Source organism: Myxine glutinosa, chromosome 1 (genome assembly GCF_964187855.1).
Source record: "Myxine glutinosa chromosome 1, kmMyxGlut1.1, whole genome shotgun sequence".
Taxonomy (NCBI): domain Eukaryota; kingdom Metazoa; phylum Chordata; class Myxini; order Myxiniformes; family Myxinidae; genus Myxine; species Myxine glutinosa.
In genome coordinates this window covers 212,086,793-212,111,799 of record NC_136261.1, presented here as the reverse complement: position 1 = coordinate 212,111,799, position 25,007 = coordinate 212,086,793, and the positions used below count along the sequence as shown (strand labels likewise).

The following is a 25,007-nucleotide window of genomic DNA, read 5'->3' as shown; positions in this document are numbered from 1 at the left end:
CCCCCCACTCCTCCACCCTCATTCTTGGTCAATTAATCCTCCAGAATTGTATCCCTCTCCCCTCGACAAAGAAAGTAACAATAACAACAAGAAACACAACACCTGTATTTATTTGCAAGTTTTCAATCATTTCCAGGTGCAAAATGAAGTGTTATTAACTACAGTTAATAAAAAAAACATTTTAAGAGTAAACAAATTTGAAAAAAACACTGTACAAGGCTTACAAAGCTGTGTGTGTAATGGCTGCTTTGGTAAAGAATGCGATAATTGGCCAGAGCCAAAACCATTTGAGCCCTCTAGAGTTTGCAGCGACATGTGACCTCAGAAAGCTTTCTCCTCATGACGCAGTTGATCTGAATCTGCCTCATTCTGATTTGTCACAGCAATCGCAGCCACCAAGTCATCTTGTTTTCCTTTCAATCTTTCTCCTGCAATAAAACTCATTGCTTAGCAAAGTTGCATTGTGAAAACGAGCATCTTTTCTTTTTTTTTGAGTGATTTGTTCAATGTTTTGATTCTTTGCACTTACGTATGAGTTCTGCAATTGCTCTTTGTGTACGTTTTTCCATTTTGTCAAGCTTCTTCGCAACATCCCTCTTCAAATCCCTAAGTGAAGGGGAACAAAATAAATGAGTAACTGTTGAAGCAAAGGACGAGTAATTGCTGAATACAGTCTCTCAAAACCAAAGTACCTCTACCATCCAATTTCAGAATCATTATTTAAAGCACATTCCAAAAACAGCTGAAATTGAATATAAACTAGCTGAATGCACCCGGCATTGCCCAGTTTCTTATTGAATAAATTTAATCTTCTGTACATAGGTCTGACGCGAGCCCAGTATCAGTTAGTGCTGAACGATTCCTTGTTCTTTCTTCTGTCGGGCCCCGCGACAGAGAATTTTGAAAGCATGTGTTGCAATCAGTCAGATATTCCTATTAAGTGCATAAGTTGTACTTCACGAAAATTTTGAAAGAAGAAGAAGAAGATTTATTGCGAAATGGGCCCATCCTGGCCGAGGTGGCCTTGACCGGCCTCGCCACCGAGCCTATAACCTTCCCGGGGCCCGTCCCGACATTTTTAGTTCTTTTTGAATGAATTTACTACTATAATTCAGCTTTTACTTGCGGCCGTAGAAGATCGACTACTATAATTCAGCTCAGCTTTTAATTGCGAAATGGGCCCAGTCCGGCCGAGGCGGCCTCGACCGGCCTCGCCACCTTGCCTATAACCTTCCCGGGACCCGTCCCGACATTTTTAGTTCTTTTTGAATGAATTTACTACTGTAATTCAGCTTTTACTCACGGCCGTAGAAGATTGACTACTATAATTCAGCTCGGCTTTTAATTGCGAAATGGGGCCAGGTCTGGCCGAGGCGGCCTCAACCGGCCTCGCCACCGAGCCTATAACCTTCCCGTCCATCCCAACATTTTTTGTTTCAGAGGTTTCCTCCTATCTTTCACCGTTCAGGAGATTAGCGCGTGCAGACAAACAAAAAAACAAACAAACAAACAAACAAAAACTTTCTTTTATATATATAGAAGATAGAATATAACCAAGTAAGTGCAAGTCAAGTTACCAGTCTGGCTTTCTCGGTGCAAGATTCGTTAGGTCCTGTGCAGGAGGGGCAGAATATAAGAATGAACAACAGCACAAACGAAAACCCAAATTGGCCTCAAAAAGTTGTTACAATCAGTTACAAATAAGCAAACTCCAATCAAGATATTGCGCTACAAACAGAAAAGCCCTTCACGAGACACGCAAGCTATTCACATGGTGCGAGTTCAATGGATATTCAAATATCCATGCAGAAAATCCAAATGGCTGTGAAACACATCACATCTGTTTCTCCGCCAACTAGAATTGGTTGCCCTTTGTATCTGAAGGTTGCTGTTCACATGAAACGTGCGAGCTACCTCGGCAATTTGCTTGTAGTACGCAAGCTGCTGCCCCAAGTGGTCACCACATTCAAGATAGCAAGCAATGTAACATGGAAGAGCAGAACACTTGCTACCCGCAGCCCTGGCAGGAAATTGGAATTTGTTCAGGGAGTTGGTGATAACTCGTCTACTCTTTGCGAAGGACACCGTGGGATCTTTAACATTCACCAACTAATGTTGGCAGACGGGACACGCAGTTTCAACGTCCATCCGGGGAACAGTGCACATATCGATGCCTTGCCCTGTATGTGAAACAACAGGATGACACTTTATAGCTAGGTCGAGATTCAAACCCAAGATAGACAGCCCGGAGACGAGTGCACAGTCATCCCGGCAAGTCTGATAGTCCAAAGCCAACCAGAGACCCCCAAAAAGCAATCCTTTTCTGCTCCCAGAGAAATTACAAGGAAATGTGCTGAACTTGCATTTATTCCATATATGCAATTCTCAGATTTTTTATTTTATTTTGAGGCGAGTTCTTTAAAGCTCTTTCATGAAACTTTGCTGAGGTATAAAATCATCACATCAGACCGATTTCAGCAAAATTATAAGCCGCGAGTTGAACATACAACATACCACTTCTTCGATAATTGGCAAAGGTTTGGAAGCTTGCAGCTGCTCTTCAACTTTATCTTCCACTGAAAAACACAATAAATAACATCACAGCAATGCAAAATTGATGATTTAAAAATGTACTTTTGAAGGTGAACGAGATACTTGTTGTCTAGCTATAAACACTGATCACAGATGCTTATTGTTTTCCTTTTCAATGTTACAATGAAACTAAATATCTGCTTGAAAAACCCTATAAACAGGATGATCCAAAGCCTCCAATTTGTATTCTGAGTGCCATAATTTCAACTGTTTTTTTTAAATTAAATGAAGTTAATCAAAAGTGTTTATTGAATATTGAGGAGCATGCTGCCAATGTATACCTGGAAAAGGCAATAATCTCTTTCTTCTTTCTTCTCTCTCTCTCTCTCTCTCTCTCTCTCTCTCTCTCTCTCTCTCTCTCTCTCTCTCTCTCTCTCTCTCTCGCTCTCGCCCCCTGCTGGCCGTTTCGTGTGTTGGGCGTGGCAAGATGGCGCGTGCTCGTGCTTGTGTGTTGTAGCTCCTGGCTCGTGTTGTTTTTCATCCTCTCCCCACCAACCTTTTTACCTTTCCCCTTCCTTTGGTTTTTTCCTTTTGTACTCTTGTCGTGTATGTTGACCTTTTTCCTCCCTTCCTGCTTCGTTACCACCTGTCCCTCGTTTTTTTTCTCCTCCTTCGAGACAGAGAGAGGGAGAGCCAGCACGGTAAGGGTTTGTTTGAACCACGTTTTTTCCTAACGTGGTTTAAACCGTGCTTTCGTTTCTAGTTACTTAATATATATATATTTTTTTCTATTCTTTTTTTTTTTGGGATTATACAAATCTATTTGCTTTCACTTCGTTTCTCCTTTGACGATATGGCTAATAGGAGTAGCCAAAGGCCTGCCGATCGTGTTACCGATGAGGGTTTATCGCGTAAGCACGGGCTGTGCCTTGTCCCACCGGAGGGAGTTGAAATGGATGACATTTTGCTTGCGATTGGGGATTTGATCGACGTGAGTAACATTCGTGCCGCGTCTCGTATGAATCACAAAATTGTGGTTTTTGTTTCGCAAATAAGTCTGGCCGATATTGTTGTGCAGAATGGTTTGACCTTGGGAAACGATCTGTTTGTTCCTGTGTCGTCGATGGACACGCCGGCAGTTAAAGTCATTCTGAGCAATGTTCCGCCTTTCCTAGGTAACGAGGAAATCCTACACAAGCTAGGTGAGTTTGGCACTGTCGTCTCTCGAATCATTAGGGTTCCTCTACGTACGAGAAACGGCAGGTTGAAGCACGTACAATCGTTTAGACGTTTTTGTTTTGTTGTTCTAAAAGACGCAGCGAAGCAGTTGAACACCTCCCACACCTTTAAAGTAGGCGAGCATGAATATAGAATCTTCATGGCGACCGAGACCTTGATCTGCTACGGATGTGGAGCACACGGACACACTAAGCAGTATTGCCCAGACGCCAAGAAGACGTACGCTACAGCAGCTGGGTCGGCCCCCCCTGTAACTGATGCAGTGCCCCCCGTTCATGAGCCTGGTGGAGTACAGACGCCCACACCAGAAGACCAGGGTGTGGAAAGTGGTGGCGGTGTTGCTGAGGTTAGTGCAGCAGGGGTGCACCCAGTCGATGAGGACAAGAGGCTGCAACCTCAAGAGAATATGGTCTTTGAGGAGGTATTGATGAAAGGCACCGAGGCTAAGAGGAACCTAAAACGTACCTTTTTGAGCGCCGAGGTGGAAGACAAAGGTAGCAAAGTGATACTCGTACAAACAAACAGTATCTCAGACTATCCTGATGATTCTCAGCAAGCTGGGCAGGGTGGTGACGAAACAGAGGAGAGTAGGACTTCATCCCTTGCTCTTGTTGAAGAAAATCAATGCAGCAGTATTGGTTGTGATGATGGCACCATTGTCCCTTGTGACAACGAGCAGTCCCAGGGCCTGAGTGACAACGGTTGTTGCTCACATCCGGTTGAAACGACCAAGGATGATGGTCCAAGCAGACCTATAATAGGCAGCAGTGGTGGCACAGATGTGCCCCTTGTGATGCAACAAGAAGACTGCAGTGGTGATGACACAGAAGGTGTGCCTGCTCCTGACACACAACAAAGGAGTTTCAACGTTGATGTGGTTAGGGAGCTGGATGAGGAAGCTCAAAGCCTTGTGTCTGTGAATGATCATCAGGGAGAAGAACAGATGGAAGCAACAAAGGAAAACGTCATCAGTTTCCTAAACGAGACGTTTAGGCAACGCTACGTTGTGATCAAAGACCATTTTCCCGATGTGAAAACTTTCATCAGGGCTGCAAGACCCCTCCTGCAAAGAAATGACCCAATGGAAATCTCGGAGGCCCAATTTCAGCGTCTTCGGAAAGCGGTCACAAAGGCGAATAAGGAATTGCAGGCGGAGGGTGAGTTACCTTTGTAAATGGCTTTGCGAAAGATATGTATCGCATCCCTGAATATCAATGGGGGTTGTACCCCCTTACGAAAAATTCAGACAATTCAGGCGATGGAGAGGGTGAAAGCCGACATCATCCTGATACAGGAGACTCATGCTACGAACACCCTGGTTGCTGAATGGGGAAAACTTTATCGAGGGCAGTGGTGGCTGAGTGGGTTTACCACACCCAAAGCTGGTGTTGCCATCGCCTTGAGTGATAGAATCCCTGCTCGGAAGATTGTCTTTAAGGAAATTTATAAGGGACATCTGATAGCGGTGGATTTCTATTGCAACACGCAAAGGATCATCATTGTGAACGTATATGCACCGAGTGAGCCCATGGAAAGAAGAGTGTTCTTTTCCACTCTGCATGACTTTGTAAAAGGACTGGATACAACCGCTTTCATCTGTGTTGCTGGTGATTTCAATTGCACTATCAATCCTTCCGTAGACAGGACCGGTCATGAACCCCATCCAGCTTCTATGAGGATTTTGGAGAACATCATCAAAAATCAGCATTTGAAAGATGTTTGGAGGTTGCAACACCCAACTTCACGGTGCTATACGTGGTGCAGATGCCATGATGGGAGGATATCAATGGCAAGGCTAGACAGATTTTACGTGAATAAGCCAATGCTAAACGTGATGGCCACAACCCAGATACTCCCAACTGGTTTCACAGACCATTACCTGGTTTCAATGGGTTTTAATTTGCCTCTGACCTCAGGGGGTAGTGCGTATTGGTCACTTAATACCCACCTGCTGAATGATATGAGATTCAAAGAGGCTTTTCGAGCCGTGTGGGAAAGAATTCGGTCCTCCAAATTTGAACATGCTAACCTTCGACTGTGGTGGGACCTCGCAAAGGGTCAGGTCAAATCGTTCTGTCAACAATATAGTCTTTATGCCACTAAATTGCAAAATCTCTCGATTGATTCATTAAAGGCTGAAATTGCAGCCCTGGAGGAAAACATTAATACGGCTGGGAAAGACACTACAGGTGACCGGCTGCTATGGACTAAAAAGGCAATGTTGACTGAACTGGTACGGCAGCGAGCAATGGGCACCCTGGTACGCATGAGAATGAGTTATTTAACGTTGGATATGCCAAATAAGGCCTTGTTTGGTTTGGAGAACTCTGTTAAAAAATCACAACAGATTCATGGGCTACGTGCTGCTAATGGGCCAATAGTGACCTCCCAACAGGAGATTAAGTCTGTTTTGAAGGTTTTTTATACAAACTTGTACTCCCCCCAGAGCATAAGTAATGAGACCTTGCAGGAGCTGACTACCGGGCTTCCAAGACTTGAGGAAGACCAGCAACGCACATTGAACATGTCAGTTTCGGCTGCTGAACTTGAAACTGCTATGCGGAGCTTGAAGGATGGTAAAGCCTCTGGGATTGATGGTTTGCCCGGAGAGTTCTATAAGACTTTTTGGAAACTTGTGGGACCTGACCTGCTTGAGGTATTTGATGAATGCCTTCATGTTGGAGAGCTTCCCCTGTCCTGCAGAAGAGCAGTCATTTGCCTGTTGCCAAAGGCTGGGGACACTCAACTAGTCGAGAACTGGCGGCCTGTCTCATTGCTGTGTGCGGATTACAAGCTTTTGTCGAAGGCCTTAGCAAACCGTTTGGGAACTGTGATCAGCTCTATTGTGCACCCTGACCAGACCTACTGTGTACCAGGAAGGTCAATTTATGACAATATTTTTCTGATAAGGGATATTATTTCTTGTAATAAGTACGTGCGTGCCAGTTTTGGGTTGTTGTTTCTTGACCAAACAAAGGCTTTTGATCGTGTTGATCATACATATTTGTTTTCTGTTCTGGAGCGGATGGGTTTTGGTGAAACTTTCATTTCCTATGTCAAGCTGTTATACACTAACACCTTCTGCATGATGAAAGTAAACAACAGTTTATGTCCCCCTTTTCCTTTCCGTCGGGGTATCCGTCAAGGGTGTCCCCTTTCTGGACTTCTGTATATAATTGCCCTTGAACCACTCTTAGCATCCATCAGGCAGCGAATAACTCAGGATGTGGGAGCCGTTTTTGGTTCAAGATTTGTGGTCACAGCTTATGCTGATGATGTATGTGTTCTGATTAAGGGCCCAAGTAGTGTTGCTGCGGTGCAGCGTTGCTTTAAAGACTACTCTGCGGCCTCTTCCGCCGAAGTAAATTGGGGCAAGAGTGTAGCCTTATGGTGCGGTTCAGATAACCTTTCTTTAACACTGCCACCGTCACTCCCACATAATCTAGAGTGGAAAACAGATGGAGTCAAATATCTTGGTGTCTATCTCGGCAACCAGGAAGTAGAAACGAAGAACTGGGAAGGAATGATTGAACAAATTACACACCGGTTGAAACGATGGGAAGGACTGCTACGATCTCTTTCTTATAAAGGCCGCTCTCTTGTTATAAATAACTTGATAGCAGCAAGATTATGGCATAAACTAATTGCCTTGCAGCCACCCAAGGAGTTGATACCAGCCATCCAGCGGGTCTTGGTTAATTTCTTTTGGAATGGATACCACTGGCTTCGGCCGCAAATACTGTACCATCCTCGGAAGGAGGGTGGACATGGAATTGTGGAGGTGTCCACCCGGCTTATGGCTTTTCGCCTACAGTCTGTGCAACGTCTGTTGTATGCTGAAGAGCTGCCCTGGCGCTCATTTGCGTTTTTCTTGTTGCAACAAGCGGGAGGCCTGTGTTATGATAGGCACTTGTTCCTGGTGAACCTTGACCGTGTCAGCTTAGTTTCAATCCCAACTTTTTATCAGGGTTTGCTGAGAGTTTGGAAAGGTTTTGGGGTTTATCGTTGCCTTGAGGCTTATAATTGCCGGATGTTTATCCAAGAGCCTATTTTCTATAACGGTTTTTTTCCATGCATTCCTCATAGTCCGACTTTGATTAGGAAATTTACTCAAGGAGGAATTGGCAAAGTTTGTGACCTGAGGGATACATCTGGGACAAAATGGATGTCTGCTGGCAGGGTGGCGGCCATTCTTGGTTTAAGATCCGTGCGTATTGTCAGCCAAATTATACGCATCGTCAAGAGGAAGTTTAAGGAGTTAAATATTGGCTGGGAAGGTATAAACAATGTCGAGGATGTTCGGCTGTCTTTCCCTGAAATTAAGGTGCTCCCAGCTCTCCAGTCGAATGGTGAACTTGTCTCTCCTTTTCATTTGGCAACAAAGGCTGGTATTCACAAGCTCCTTCGAGAAAACCAAGCATCACCCTTCTCCGGAGTAACAAGAGTGGCCTTGTGGTCCGAAAGGTTAGGGCCAGGGTCTCCTGCCACGCCACTGTGGCCTAATATGTACAAATTACCTATTTACGGGTTCCTCGCAGATATCCAGTGGAGACTAGCACATTGGGCTCTCCCTACGAACACCTTTGTTCATCACCTTGACAGCTCAGTGCCAGTAGCATGCCCCTTCTGTGTACAGAAGGAGGATCTCTTTCATGCCTATGTGAAATGCGAAAGACTAATACCTCTTTTCTTGATTCTCACACACCTTTTTGATCAGTTGTCTTTTCCTTTTACTTCACATTCTTTTATTTTTGGTGTATCTTTCAGACCCTCCTGCAAGGACTCTGGTGTCCTCCTAAACTTCTTAGCTGCTGTAGCAAAATACTCAATATATAAATCGAGGAAAATTAAAATTGATAATGGGCATGGGTTCGATGTTGTACCTATGTTTAAAGGGCTGGTGTCTGCAAGAATAAGGTTAGAGTTTGATTATTATGTGGCGAATGAAAATGTCAAACTCTTTGAATGCAAATGGTGTATCAATGAAGCCTTATGTGTTGTGAATGAATCGAATTTGTGCTTTTCTTTTTAACATTAAGAACTGTTGTTTTTTTCTATTTTTTTCTCTCCTGTAAAAATGTAACTTGACCTGGTGTGTTTTTTTTTGTGAAATAAATGGTGTTGCAAATTCTCTTTTTTTTCTCTTTCTCTTTCTTTCTCTTTCTCTTTCTCTTTCTCTTTCTCTTTCTCTTTCTCTTTCTCTCTCTCTCTCTCTCTCTCTCTCTCTCTCTCTCTCTCTCTCTCTCTCTCTCTCTCTCTCTCTCTCGTTGGGCGTGGCAAGATGGCGTGCACTGGTGTTCGTGTGCTGTAGCTCCGTGCTTGTGTTGTCTCCTCCCCCCCCCCCCCCCCCCCCATTCCTTCCTTTCCCATCGCGCCTTTGTCGTGTCCCTCTTTACCACCTGTGCCCCTTTCCCTCCCTTGAGACAGAGAGAGAAGAGCCCAAAGGTGAGAGCAGACCCGTTCGGTTCAGTCTACCTGCTCCGTCGGTGCTGTTTACCTTACTCGCGTCGTGTGAACTTTATTATTCATTATTTCATTTCGACTTTATTTATTTTGTGTCCTTTCCGCCTGGTCAAGGTGGAAAGGTGAGACATTGCCGTTATGGCGAGTGTTCGTGCACGGCAGGAAGGGTTTGAAACCCTAACAAGGAAGCATGCTTTCGTGTGTGTCCCTCCCGAGGACATTATCCTAGCTGTAGGGAATGTTATCGGCGATGAAAATGTCCGCGCCGCGTCGCGGATGAACCAAAAGTTTGTTGTTTTCGTGTCGGACGAGAAGTTCGTGCATGATGTTGTTAGTACCGGTCTGTCATTGAAAGGTGGGCAGTTCGTCATGGTTTCCCCGATGGACACACCGGCGATAAAAGTTATTATTTCAAATGTCGCTCCGTTTATCACAGATGATAAATTAATGGCTGTTCTGACCCGGTATGGAACTGTTGTTTCCCGAATCTCGATGATTCCCCTGGGATGTCGGGATGAACGAATGAAACATGTTATGAGTTTCCGGAGACAAGTATTCATGGTGCTTCCTGATCGCGGCGACGATACAGGACTAAACATCTCGTTTAAAATTTCGGTAAATGATCGTCAATATCAAATGTACGCTTCGTCAGGCACCTTAACGTGCTTCCTTTGTGGAGCCTTCGGACACGTTAAAAGGTTTTGTCCCAAAGCATCTTGTACGAAGTGCGGCAAATTGGGACACACCAATGTGGGCTGTAAAAAAGAAAACGCCCCGACCGTGCTTCCTCATGCCTCGACCGTGCTTCCTCACGCCTCGACCGTGCTTCCTCACGCCTCGACCGTGCTTCCCCACGCCTCGACCGTGCTTCCCCACGCCTCGACCGTGCTTCCTCACGCCTCGACCGTGCTCCCCGACGCTCAAACCGTGCTCCCCGACGCTCAAACCGTGCTTCCTGGCGCTCAAACCGTGCTACCTGAAGCCCCGACCGTGCTTCCCGACGCCCCGACTGTGCTTCCTGATGTCCCAACTGTGCTTCCCGAGGTCCCGACTACGCTTCCCGAAGCCCCAACCGTGCTACCCGAAGCCCCAACCGTGCTTCCCGAAGCCCCGACTGTGCTTCCCGACGCCACGACTGTGCTTCCCGACGCCCCGACCGTGCTTCCCGACGCCCCGGTGCTACCCAAACCCAGTGAGATGGCACTTGGTGATGCTAGTACTGCTGACGAACCCATGAATGAAGAACTTGTCATACTGACCAAAAAACGGAAAGCACCACTAACAAATAGCCCCGATGGTGCGATAAAGAAGGCTGTCTTGGGCAGAGACACTGTCTCTGCAAAAGAGGGCAAAACGTTTACAGCAAACGAAAATATCGAACGCCAAAGTGGTAAAGAAGATGTTACTGATTTCCCAAGCTCTGAGAATAAAGCCGACATTGATCCGAACAATGCGGCCATTTTTGAGCCTGAACGCGAAGCCCCACCGGCCCCCCCTCCAGTAGCTGAGCGGACTGGTGACCAAACAAATTGCTCTGTCTCACAAACAGAAATCGTAACCCCGGCTACGCAGAGATCTGCAGCCATTTGCCAAAGCACACATAAAGAAAGTAAGCACCAGTCTGCTCGTGAGTGTGCACCAGAGTACCCAACGAAATCTCAGGAGATGCCTCCAGAGGAGCTCGTGAGAGCTGCAAGTAAGGCCCAAGATCCAGGTGGGACATTATCAGACCTGTCAGAGTCTGAGGACGAGGTGGAAGTGACTGAGCTGTCACAGTCATCAGCATCTCAGTCACAGATACCCCCCCAACACATCGTGTCGTTTCTAGCCGAAACGTACAGACAGCGTAACATAGTCATTAAAGACCATTTTGACGATTTGGCTGCATTCATCCACACTGCAAAATCCATAATTAAAACGCCTGAACAATTCGACCTGAATAAGTCACAATACCACAGGTTAAGAAAATTCATCACACGTGCAGGTGTAGAGTGTTCCCAGCCACAGGCTGATTTCATCAATACAGGATGAAAACTATAAAACTCGCAACCTTAAATATTAACGGTGGTGGTGCTAGACACCTCCGCCAGGTCCAAGTAAAAAACATATTTCAACGGAAAAAGGTGGATGTGATCTTACTTCAAGAAACTCACATCACACCAAATGTGGAACATAACTGGCATCAACTTTTTAAGAGCCAATGCTATTTCAGCAATTTATCAGCTTCATCTGCTGGAATCGGCTTCTTGCTGAAGCCAGGCCTCGTGTGTGAGTCATGCCATTTTCAGGAGGTAATAAATGGTCGGCTTAGCTCTCTCAAACTAGTAAGCCATAACTTCCATTACACTATTTTTAATGTGTATGCGCCAAGTGATAGCGTAGAGCGTAAGTCCTTCTTCACCGCAATGATAAATCACTTAAGATCAGTTGATTTTGATCATTGTGTGTGTGTCGGAGGTGATTTCAATTGCACCTTCGACCCATCGGTTGACAGAAATTCTGCCGAACCCCATCCTGAGTCCCATGTACACTTATCCAATTTTTTTAGCACAATGGGCCTCGTTGATGTTTGGCGGTTGCACCACCCAAGCACATCCCAGTACACCTGGTGTCGATGCGCCAATAGTCGAGTATCCTTGGCAAGGCTTGACAGATGGTACATCAACGTACCCTTTAAAAATACTGCGGTTTCTTCAAATATTTTTCCTTCCGTGTTTTCAGACCATCATATGGTAACCCTAAACCTTTCCTTTCCTCAACCCGCAAGTAGGAGCGCTTATTGGAAGTTTAATGTTAGACTTCTAGAAGATGGTATGTTTAAGGAAGCCTTTCGTGTTTTCTGGGCAAGTCTAGTAGCAAAGAAATCTTCCTTTTCTTCATCCAGCATATGGTGGGATAACATGAAATCTCAAATTCGGGTTTTTTGTCAATGTTTCCAATCACACAGCACAAACGACAAGCACATTACAATGGCCCGGTTGGAATTGGATATTCTACATTTGGAGAATAAATTGGCTCATGAAAACAATGACGCCAATTACCGGTTATTGCTTGTAAAGAAAGCTCTTTTAAGGGAGTTAGTTCAAGAGAAAGCAGCCGGAACATTAATTAGACTTAGAATACAGAATGTAAAGTTATCAGACACCCCAAACAAGTCTTTCTTTCATTTAGAATCCTTAAGCAAGCCATCACGGCTAATCTCTTCTGTTTTGGACTCAAGAGGCAACGTTGTTGTCAACGAAGATGATGTTAGAATAAACATTATTGAATTCTTTACAAAACTTTTTGAGGAGCAGACTGTTTGTAATGATACAATGATGGATTTAACCTCTCACCTCCCCTCCCTAACTGAGGCTCAACGGTTGGAGCTTGACCTACCAATCACCCTCCTTGAGCTAACCTGTGCTCTTGCTGCCATGGATTCAGGGAAAGCTCCGGGTATTGACGGTCTACCTCCCGAATTCTTTCTGACATTTTGGGACCTTTTAGGCCCTGAGTTGCTGAATGTTTTGGACACTTCTATACAGACTGGTATAATGCCGCTGAGTCTAAGAAGAGCCGTAGTGTGCTTGCTCCCGAAAACTGAAGATCCCCGACTTTTGGTGAACTGGCGACCGATCTCCCTGCTGTGCACGGACTACAAGCTTTTTTCAAAAGTACTAGCTAATCGACTAAAAAAGGTTATTGGTGATCTAGTACTGCCAGAACAGAGTTACTGTGTTCCTGGAAGATCCATCCATGATAATATTTCTTTAATCAGAGATCTCATTGATGGTAACCGTGTTAAAGAAGACTTTGGAATGATGTCGCTTGATCTTGAAAAGGCATTTGACAGTATCGACCATAAGTTTATGCATCATGTGTTACAGGCATGCGGCCTCGGAGCAAACTTTCGTTCCTACATTTCCTTGCTATACACGGATGTATTTAGTTTAATTAAGATTAATAATGTGCTGGCTCCCCCCATCAAGGTTCGGAGAGGGGTCCGGCAAGGGTGCCCAGTCTCTGGTTTATTGTTTGCTCTTTCTTTAGAGCCTCTTCTCAATCTACTGAGAAAGAAGATTTCTGGAATAGCACTCACTCCCATGAGTGCACCGCTAACCCTATGTGCTTATGCGGATGACGTCTGCATCTTTGTAAAAGATAAGGATGATATCGATATCGTTGTTGAGTGCCTGTCAAAGTTTCACGCTGCCTCCTCTTTAAAAATCAATTGGAACAAGAGCAAGACGTTATGGATACCCTCCCTTTATCGCAACCTTCTTCAGCCTGTACCACAGCCGCCCCCATCCCTCCCCGCAGGGTTGCTGTGGGGAAGTGAGGGAATTAAGTACTTGGGCATATTCCTTGGTTCCCCACAGTATGCTCAAAGAAATTGGGACGGGGTAATTGAGCAAGTGGGAGAAAGATTGAACCGATGGAAAAGGGTTTTACCTCATTTGTCCTTCAAGGGCCGTGTGCTAGTGATCAACAACTTAGTTGCCACAATGTTGTGGCATAGGTTCATCTGCCTGCAACCGCCGGAGGCCCTACTCAAAGCACTCCAGGGCAAACTGGTGGACTTCTTCTGGGGAGGCTACCACTGGCTACGACCCGATGTGATATGTCGCCCCTCGGCTGAGGGTGGCCACAACCTCGTCGACATCAAAGCCCGCCTAATGGCCTTCCGGCTGCGGTCCATTCAACGTCTCCTCTACATGGAACATCTGCCAGGCCGGCTCCCTGCACGCCTTGTACTGCAGCGAGCGGGTAGGCTCGGGTACGGGTTTGAACTCTTTCAAATGAACCTCCAGCATGTCGACATATCGGTTCTCCCTGCTTTTTACCAAAGCCTCTTAAATGCCTGGCAGAGCCTTTCTGTGAGTCGTCAGGCGGACACATATGTAACGAAAATGCTGGCACACGAGCCTTTGTTCTATAACCCTCTCTTTCCCGACATTCCAAAGAGTCGAGATTTTTGCCAACACTTTATAGCAGCTGGTATTGTGAAGGTGTGGCATCTCCGACATGACTCAGGGTATGGTTGGAAATCCGTAAGTGAAATCGCCGACCTGACAGGGATTTGGTCCCATAGGATGATTGCAAAAATTTTGAGGAAAATGATTCAGTTGGGACGGCAACTTGGCCTAACTTGGACTCGAGGTACAGAAGAAGATCTAAATGAGCCGACAGTGCCTAAATTAATTGTTGAACCCATTCAAAACGATTTGCCCCCTGTTAGCGATGGGTCAAAGCTTTTCCAGACAATGGACAGCAAGGGCATCTACAAGATGTGCCTCAAGCTGTTAAATGGGAACCCTTCGTTAAATGGAGTTACCCGATGGAAAGGATTGTTACCCGGAGGACCCCCCTCCGAACCTATCTGGGAAGCCATGTACAGTGAGCCCACATCCAAAAGAACAGGTGATCTCCAGTGGCGTTTGGCCCACTGGATTGTTCCCTCTAACACGTTTATTAGACATTTTTCTCCTGTATCTGTTTGTTGTCCCTTCTGTACAGTCAATGAGGACTTGTTTCACGCATTCATAGACTGTATCCGATTATTTCCTTTGTTTCATTGGTTGAATTACATTGCACATGAAATGCATGTTACTTTTTCTTTGAGAAGTTTCGTCTTTGGTTTTGCCCCTAAACAGAATCCTGCATCTAAACTGTTTAGTTTCCTAATAGCAACTGCGAAGCTTGCTGTTTATTTAACAAGAAAAGACAAACTATCTGGCAAACCGATAGAGCACTGCAATATCATGTTGTGTTTGAATGCATTAATCTCAGCAAGATTGAAACTGGAATTTACCCTGTCCAACGAGTCCGGAAATTTTCATAACTTTGTTGATACTTGGTGGGTTTTGTGAGGTTAAAGAAAATGAATTTAGAATACTGTTGTGAAATACTGATTGTTTTTATTTGATGATCATTGGGTGCTTCTTCTTTCTCTTTTTGTTGGCATTATTGGTTTTATTGCAAAACGTGTATATTTGTTACTTTTATATTTTTGTAATAAAAGGACTAAAAAGTTCTCAAGTTCTTTCTTTCTTTCTCTTTCTCTTTCTTTCTTTTTCTCTCTCTCTCTCTCTCTCTCTCACTCTCACTCTCACTCTCACTCTCACTCTCACTCTCACTCTCACTCTCACTCTCACTCTCACTCTCACTCTCACTCTCACTCTCTCTCTCTCTCTCTCTCTCTCTCTCTCTCACACACACACACACACACACACACACATCTTTTAAATAACAAACTCCAACCTCGGGGTACAAATACAACTTTTGTGTGTGGGTAACATAGGCTATGTGGCCTTGGCCTTACGCGGGAGTGTGGAGGACCGGAAGTGGGGGGTGGGAGGGGGAGGCATGGGGAAAGGGGGAGTAGATTCTCCATGTCAATGTGTACCGTGTAATGCCACCTAGTGGTGGTGCCAGGGGGTGTTACCATATCCTTTTTTTTTATCTGGGCAACGCTGAAGTTAGAGTCTTTGCATGGGTAAATTTGGCCTCCTTCCTTCTCCCCAGCCCCATTCCCCTCTCCTCTCCCCCTCCCCCTCCCTTCCCCATCCCCACCCTTTCCCTCCCATCCCCACTCCCCTACCCATCCTTCCCCCTTCCCTGTCCCACTCTCTCTTCCTCCTCTCCCCCCCCCCCCTCCCTGGGTAATTCGATTACTTCAGCTAGTATTTAAAAAAAAAATAAACTGTTTAATGAAAGAAAATGTATTTACCACCAAAAAATATGGTAGAAATAAAAAGTCACCTTCGCCACTATACATGTTATAATTTGAGATTGTTAAAAAAAAAAAAGAGCAAAGTTGAGCACTGACTGGCAGGATAACCTAACACTGTGAATCTAGAGGTATAACACTCGCCTCTGAGCCGTCTAGCCTGTGTTTGAATCGAGACCTAGCGATAAACTGTCACCCTGGTGTTTCACAGGAAGGGCGATTCATCAATGTTCATGTCGTCCCTTGGATAGACATTAAACTGGGTGTCTTTGTCTGCCAGCACTGGTTGTTGATGGGCATTCGCCTCTTTTCTGATTTTGTACCCTCTGCCCTCTCCATGCTTTGTCCCCCCCAGGTATCTGCAGGGTGCACACAGTTCACCATCAAACCCCTTCAAGTAAAACTCCCAAAATCCAGAATCACTGCTCACATACACCCATTCATTCCTCATTTTTTTTTCCACCTGTGGAATCAACTTCCACATTCTCTTCAATGTCATTCTTCCCTCAAGGTCTTCAAGACAGCTGTTCACCACCACCTCAGATCATCCCAAATCCAAAACTACATTTTCTAACCCTGTTAAACTCACCCCTTTTCTCCCCCACCCCAACCAAACTTTCCATCTTGTCCACCCCTTGTGTTCTCCCTTACCCCTAATTGTTACCCACATCACTTGTTGTCCACTCTGTCCATTTTCTCCCTCGACCTTGCTATTGACATTTCCCCTTTTCTTTCTGCTGTTCCTTTTGTTATTTTGCGTCCTAATCCATTCTGTTATAGCTCTTCCACAAGCCTCGACCTTGTATACAAAAAAATATATCCCATGATGTCCTTCATAGAGAGGAGGTGAGCTATCACCGGCACACTGAATAAATTAAAATTCCTACATACTCAGTCGTGGCCTATCAAGAACTATAACCTTTACCTAGAAATTGCCTCAGCAGAAATGAAGCTCAGTGAGGAATATGATATTGAAACATAGTTCAGAAAAAAAAAATTCATAAAAAAAACATTTTCCCATCATAAAAAGTTCATCATAGATACATGGAAGCTGGATCTACAAACACCTGCACTTACATCTTTTCCAATGTGCAGGTACTTTTCAAGGTGTGGTGAGCTATTTGATCATGCTTGTTATACCTTTAGGCCTCTTCAAACAAATTACGAAATTTAACAAAATGTTCAGAATAACTCATCAGGCATCACCATCCAAAAATATAGCAGCTTGAAAGACTTGAGAGCCGAAAACGTTCTCCGGCTGATTCCACAAAAAGGTGAGAATAATTATTGGGGCTGTAAAAGTAGTGGTAGTAGTAGTATATCAGGATTTGAGTGCTGATAACCAAACCTCATATTATAGGATATCAAAAGCAAATCAAGTCAACATATCTCATTAGTACTGTATTGAGAAAAAGGAAAATCCCCACAAAACTATTCTTTAAAATTGAATTTTGAGAAAGCTCCCAACATACGGTAATCAGATGTTGATAAAGCATTGCTATTTCTTATAGCAAACAAAGCGCGTACTTACCTAAAACTGGCTCGATTTTTGGCCGCTGGCAACATTTCAGTTGTTCATCTTGAGGAGTATAATTTCTGAGTTTTATTTCACTGCAATGAAAACCAGCAGGCAAGCATGCAAATGGCATCATAAATCTGGGGATAATAAAGTATTAGCTTCAAACGAAGTGTCCAGAAAGAACCAATGCTTCAATAAGCAATACGGGTTTTACTGCCATTTTCCCAGTGTCCAATGCACCACCCTATCTAACAAGTTACTTACATTAGTTATCCGTGCCTGTCATATTTGTCCATTATGAAGTCCTTAAAAACAGTAAGTTTCCTGTTTGAAATTATTTCCAATTTTGTTTGATTGCCAGGCAGGCAGACAGAGTAAGAAAATCGCACCAGTGTCCGAAGAAAGCGGTTCAGATTGGCATTTTTAATATGAAATGGGCAAAGCCTAGAAACGAACAAAACCCTTTAGAATTAACATTTAAAACCCTTTAGAATGACCCTTTACAACCAATTAGAATTACCCTTTAGAACCCATTAGAATTACCCTTTAGATCCCTTTACAATTACCCTTTAGAACCTTTTAGAATTAAACACGGTGGGCTAGAAAGGTTCTTCTTCTTCATTTTTTGACGGACAGATGAAAGAACGTAGCCAAATATTGAAGCAGCTTCACCGCTGAAAGATTATCGTACTCCTCTGTGTACATGTGCGATAAGGACGAATTCAGAGCCAAGGTACGGTAAAACAAAAGACTTGTCTTCATAGTCATGTTCCAATTCGTGTTCAAAATATAACATTCAATTTAAATAGGTTCTTCCTCGATCATACACTGACGATCTGTTAAGACAGACGGACAAACATGAACCAATTGCTTAACCCTACTCCTCGCTTCACGTACACGGGGTAATCTTACTATAATTCACCAAATGTCTGTCAGTCCGTTCCCAGGTACCGCAAAAACGGCTGAACCGATCGCAACGATATTTTGGGTGGGTAATCCTGGGACCCCCTGGAGTAAAATAGGCTATATTGTTTTTCCAATTTCAGCTTTGGTCTCCAGCATTTTCAGGTTTGGACTCCCGCATAACGTTATTGTCCCGGGTACCGCAAAACCGGCTGCACCGATCGCAACGATTTCCTGGAACCCTTGCAGTAAAATCCGATGATAATTCACCAAAAGAACGTGACATGAAAATTAAAAACGGCTGAACAGTATTTCATGAACATTTCATTGTAGAATTGAGGAAAATCCTGATGAGTTACGAACCTGCTGCGAATGAGGAAGAGGACAGATTACGGCAATGAGCTGGTTTGATAATATCCCAATACAACCGTCATTTAAAACAGTATTTTGTTAAAGTATCAATTGATGATTGGAATTGAGTGAATACAATTACAATTTTGAATTCGTAATTGTATTCACCCAACCGTACGGAACTTCACATCAGGATTTAAATATTTGTTTATGCCACGAATGTTGTTAAAAGTTTATTTTTTATATTAATGTTATTTAATTTGTGATTGGAGTTATGCTGTTTGGAATGAAAAAAGAGATATCGAGTTCAAGTGAATGACGAAATGCCATGATGGTTTCTACTTTCTAAACGTGAATTCGCGGATCGCCATAGGCAAATTCGCCATTGACTGGGTATGGAACAAACGTACCCCTTTGTTTGTGAACGGGTACGTTTTTCATGGAAGTCCTTCACGAACTTGCTGTCCATGTCTGACGTGCGACTGAAGGTGCTACAGAAATGTGGAATTTATTGGTTTCATGCTTTAGCATTTCGCCGTTTCACACTGCATTGTCTGTTTGCTTCTGGCCTCCCACCCGTGCGTAGCACGGGTACCTCACTAGTAAACAAAACACAACAGTTTACCTTTTTAATTTATTCCAAAACAGCAAAGTGATTTTTACAAAACAGTGAGGTGAGTGAGAGTAAAAGGATTATGTAATCTGCAATAAATATAAACCACAAGACTTAGTTTGGGATGATGATGATACTGATGGAGGGGGTAGTGGGGTATGGGAAGTGCAGAGGGGAGTAAGGGTGGATTCAGCGATCACAAGAGAAGCATTGGCTCTATGACGAAGTCGCCTGCTGCATTGCCATTTACATAGGAGAAGGGTAAGACGATCCTTCGCCCCTTGAAGCATGGAGCAGATCTTTCCTGCTTGGACAGGAAGGTACGAAATGGCATCCACTTTCAGAATAATCACGTCTCGTCGGCGTTAAAGACCTTCTCTGGCATAAATCTCTTCACCTCAATTAGTTTCGTGAGCTGCGGTTGATAGCTCGCCAGTCTGCTGATGCTGCTTCCACGAATAATTTGACATTGAAGCTGAATCTTCTTATGATGTTCTCAAGCCAGCCCTTGCTGGTGTGGAATTTGTGGATGGCCATAGTTGAACTGGAGTGTTCGGCCCTGGATGCCTCTTGGAAACGTTGGTAAATGCACAATGATTTCTCCAGTATCAGGGTAGCATCATTGGCTGAGGGCATGCTGTGCCGCTGATGCCACGCCCTTTGCTGGTTAGGGCAGGATTTTGGAATTTCGCCATGGTGACGGCGAAAGCTCGCCTACTCTTTGCGAAGGACATTGTGGGATGTTTAGCATCCGCCAATTAATGTCGGCAGACAGGACGGCCGTTTAACGTTCATTGACAGAGGCACTCACATGGATGAATAACCCTGCTTGTGAAACTCCATGATAGTCGATAGCTGGGTCGGGGTTCAAACCCAGGCTAGACAGCTAAGAGGGGAGTGTGCGTACCTCTTGGCAATCCTGCCAGGTCTTCATGCTGATTTATATTTGGTAGTTATAACACTCATAAAGCTCGGTGTTGGCTTAGCGGTTAGGGTGCTGGCTTGGGATCCTAGGATTCTGGCTTCGAATCCCGGTCGATCACTGAATTAACACCAGGGGGGTTGACTCAGCTTGTCATCTTTCCGAGGTCGGCAAATTGAGTACCAGTTCACTGGTAATTCCCTGTGTCGCAAGAGACGACCAACAGGGTTGGCGGCAGGAAGAGCATCCGGCCATAAAACATTGCTTCAAAAAATGGGACCACGGTGCCCGAAAAAGGCCAACCCCTGCTCTGCGGGGAAAAATGGCCTCTAAAGGTGGTTCAGTTATAACACTCATAAAAGGTTTCATTTCCTCAATTTTACTCCGCCAGTAAAAGGTTACTTCATAATATGTTTCCTAAAACTACTCTGTTACATTATCAAAAATAAATACAATGAACAGTTTATGTTTTGTATCCCACTGATAGACTGGATCTGGAACTGAACCATAATCTATTCGGTTTGTTCTTATCACCTAACAACCTCATCCAACTTTTTTTGTCATAACTCGTCCATAACTTTTGAAATATCATGTTATACACCGTTTTTGGACCCATCTCTCAATGGTGAAGAATCACATAAAAAAAATTGGTATGCAATTCCAGATCTTCACCAAAAAATTAATCAATTCATCCTGGTCATACACCCAACCTGTCCACCAAATTTCGGCTGAATCCATCCTCAACTTTTTGACATATCCTGCTCACAGACACAGACAGAGGTGAAAACGTAACTTCCATCCAACTTCAGTGACAAAGGTAATAATTTATGTTGGCCGAAGCTTCAGTGAATGCACAAGTTACTTTAGCAATATGGCATTAGATTGTGGATATAAATGTACAAATTCTCTTCATCCAAATAGATGGGGTCGGGCCGGTGCCTCCATGGTGCATATGGGGCGTGAGCTCGCACAAAACTCTTTGTAATTGGTAAGATCCATATTCAAAACTGAAGGCAACATCAACTAGTACAACTGCTCAATAGGCAAAGGTTCAGATCCTTGAGGGATGGAGGTATAAAATCCGCCACATTTGTGTACGTCAGAAAAGGATGATCCATACAGTTAAATGTTTACCAATTTCATGATTTGACTGTAATTGATAAGTAACAGTAACATTTACTGCACAGATCAATATCTTCACTGGAAACATTAACTGTGAAATGTGAAAACAAATACCACCCTTACGCAAATGGAACTGGTTCCTCTGCTGCAAATCTCTTCTCTTCTGGCTCTTCTCCCTCACTGTCTTCCTGCAACGTACAGTGGTTCATCAAATGTGACCTTATTTCATGCACTTGCTGTATATGAATGAAACCATTCTCAATATACACACAAGCACAATCAAATTGGCAACAAATGAATTTATTTTTCTATTTTAATGGTGGAACGATAAATCATGTGTATGCATTAAAATTGTTTGAATTTATAAAGGTCATAAACCTGTTTTTGTCTTCCATTTCCCCTTTAATCCTCTGTCAGTGTCCTTAACCTGCTGTCTTCTGTCGATTAGCTCCTCCATGAGCTAGAATAATCCTAACAAAAATCATACCACATATATAATTTGGTTCGTGTGTTTTTTGACTTGTATGCATTCCGAAACCGCTGGAGGGAATGAGTTGAAATTTGGTGGTTGTACTTAGGGTGTCCTGGTACTTAGTGATGGTAAATACAATTTGGTGGTTGTACTTAGGGTGTCCTGGTACTTAGTGATGGTAAATACAATTTGGTGGTTGTACTTAGGGTGTCCTGGTACTTAGTGATGGTAAATACAATTTGGTGGTTGAAGGTTTTTGGTATTTAAAAAAATCATAGTCGTGGGGCGTCGCAAGGTTGGACCATGCAAATTCTCAATGTAAATGTGTACCGTATACCATGACCCGGTGGTGATTGAGGAGGGTATTACAAGTGAGCTGCGAAGATGACTTGTAATGTATTATGTTTCACTGTACACTTGGTATCGTGCAAGTGATTTACTGATCCCCCAAAACCAGAGAGAGGGTATTACACCCCCTTATGTGTTTCTAGTAAGATAAAATCGCTAGTTTGGTCGTTCGTTGTTTACCTGCATTCACCTGTTCGCACAGGTTTGAGACGTTTCTTAAAAGTCCTCTGAGCGATTGCAGAAACTACAGCATCTGGAAGATCGTTCCGGTCATTTATCACAGAAACTACTGCCTCTTGCATTGACTTCGCTCTCGGTTTGTTTTGTCACATCTTTGTCAATCCTGACATTCCTGTTCTCCCCAATGCTAACCGTCTATTAATTTTCCTCCACATTTTCCACTCACTTCAATCTTAGAATCCAGGAAGATGAAACCAAGTCCTCTTTACTTTCTGCCAACAGAGTGGCATCATCAGCATACCTTCGATTGTTGATCCATCTTACTCCAATTCTGCCTCCAGCCTCCATGTCTTCAAAGTTTGATTTATTCACGATGCACTCACGATTCAGATTGAACAAGTAAGGTGAAAGGATGAACCCCTCTCTGTCCCCTTTCCCAATTCCACACAATTCTGTATTTCCATACGCTGCTCTTTCTGCAGCTTCTTGTTTGGTGTAATGGCTTCTTATCAGATATACAACTTGTTCCAACATCCCCATTTCTCTCAGCATAATCCACATCAATTAATGATCAACACAATCGAAGGCTTTGCTATCTATTATATATTTCAAAATGTGGTGTCTGTCCGTGTGTTTTTCTATCTCCTGTTTACGGCGGTCGCTTCCTGCGCTGCGTTTGAAAAGCTGCGCACGCAGGCAAAACTCAACATTCAATTTTGAAATTATGTCCATGAAATGTTTGATTAACTTTTTGTTATAGTCCATTAAATAATTTAAATTGATAGATCAAGTTCAACTTGTCTCGCCACTGGGGATGGCTCTGTTTGCTTGTAATCTGTAAAACAGAGGAGATACACCTTCCTTTGATATCCTTACTATAATTCACGGACTGTTGTTCGTTTGTGCGTTTGTTTGTCGCGAAACTCCTCATACAGTTCTGGGCCGATTAATATCTAGACTTGCTACATATGATCAGCATGACCCCAATTAGTGTATGAGTGTTCTTATATTTGCTGGTGTGAGGAAGTGAGATGTTTTGATTTATAAGCAGTCGGCATGTTTTTGCTTCACATAATTATGTAACCCGGATATCTTTATTTTCAGGAGCGATTGAGGTAGTTGTCAGTCGCCGATACACCACCCAAATCAAGGTACGTGTCAGAAGGTGTTGCATGCTAAGAACTAGAACGGCACTCAGTAGAGAGCATACCTCCGCCTGGTTGCCCATATCACTCAATGGTGAAGAATCACTTTAAAAATTCTACAAGCCGGATCCAGATCTTCACCAAAATTGAATCGATTCTTCCTTGTCTCACACACAAACTGTCCAACAAGTTTCGTCCAAATCTATCCATAACTTTTTGAGATATCCTGCTATGTATCGTTTTAGCCCTATCTCCCAATGGTGAAGAATCACTTAAAAATTAAATAATTCTCATATCCGAATCCGTATTCAGATGTTCACCAAAGTCGAATCAAATCGTGCTTGTCAGACACCCAATCGGTCCACCAAGTTTTGTCCAAATCCATCTACAACGTTTTGAGATATCCTGCTATGTAACGTTTTTGGCCCTATATCCCAATGGCAATGATGAAGAATCACTTTTAAAATTCTAGTAGCCGGATCCGAATCCGGACCTTCATCACAATCGAATCATTTCGTCCTTGTCACATACACTACATCTGTCAGATTTCGTCCCAATCCATCTACAACCTTTTGAGATATCTTGTTCACAAACAAACGGACAGACAGGGGTGAAAACATAACCACCATCCACCTTTGGTGGCGGAGGTAACAAGATCGCCGGTAGGGTCGGTACTCTGCTAGTGAAACATAAAGTACCAAAATTCTTTACTTCGATTGTCGGGAATATCAGTAACATTTCCATACTTTGTGTCTACGACTCCACGAGATAAGACTTTACATCTCCGTTGTTGACTCGAGTTTAACTTTAGGCTATGCTCGTAATTAGCTTTAACTTCTCACTGGAGATTGCGTATGTTCGTCCTGTGGACGCCTCTCCATCGCTTGCTGTGCAGCACAGCATACTTGATGAGATTGAGAGTCCAGGACTTCACATCCTCGTCTTCCTGCACCACACTAACACACCAGAGTAATCACCTTTAAATGTTTCGCTCGGAGCACTTTCAGCCGCTCTTTTCGCTGAAGAGCGGCTTCTTGTAAGTCACCAACTTTACTCGCCATTGATGGCTCTGAAGACTACCTCCACACATCCGCTCCGTCGTGCACTGTACGGACGGCAATGTTATTGTTGTTGTTGTTGTTGTTGTTGTTGTTATTGAATTAATTAATGTGTCGCTCTTGAGAGACGATATCGAGCCACAACAAGAGGAAAATTAAAGATTGTATTAAATGATATGGAGAACAATAAACAGGTCGGGATTAACCTTTCGTGACGTCACATGTATGGGAATGGGATGGACCTAACTTCAGCGGAAGTCGCTTGGAGCGCGGTAAAAACTAATGCACCCTCATTCGTATTGACACCTCGGTGTAACTGAACACACCCCATATCCGAGGGAAAATTCATATAATTATTTGGAATCACACATCATGTAGTATCGTAAAAATAACACGAAAGCCGACAAAAATAACCCTTTAAATCGCAC

The 25,007-nt window shown here is 43.8% G+C and overlaps 1 protein-coding gene across 2 annotated transcripts; it reads right to left on the bottom strand.

The window, feature by feature from the left end:
- Positions 1–92: 92 nt before the first annotated feature.
- Positions 93–24,666, bottom strand: CCDC12 (coiled-coil domain containing 12). Of its 2 annotated transcripts, none has more exons than XM_068126003.2 (7): positions 24,499–24,666; positions 21,500–21,564; positions 17,478–17,557; positions 2,515–2,576; positions 1,578–1,612; positions 530–606; positions 93–428 (listed from the first exon to the last, which is right to left on the bottom strand). In XM_068126003.2, exons 1-7 carry the CDS (start codon positions 24,580–24,582, stop codon positions 322–324), a joined length of 510 nt encoding a protein of 169 aa, XP_067982104.1. In that variant the 5' UTR covers positions 24,583–24,666; the 3' UTR covers positions 93–321. The 2 variants fall into 2 exon arrangements, with proteins under 2 accessions (XP_067982104.1, XP_067982095.1); XM_068125994.2 differs by having other exon boundaries at positions 24,364–24,624.
- Positions 24,667–25,007: the final 341 nt, after the last annotated feature.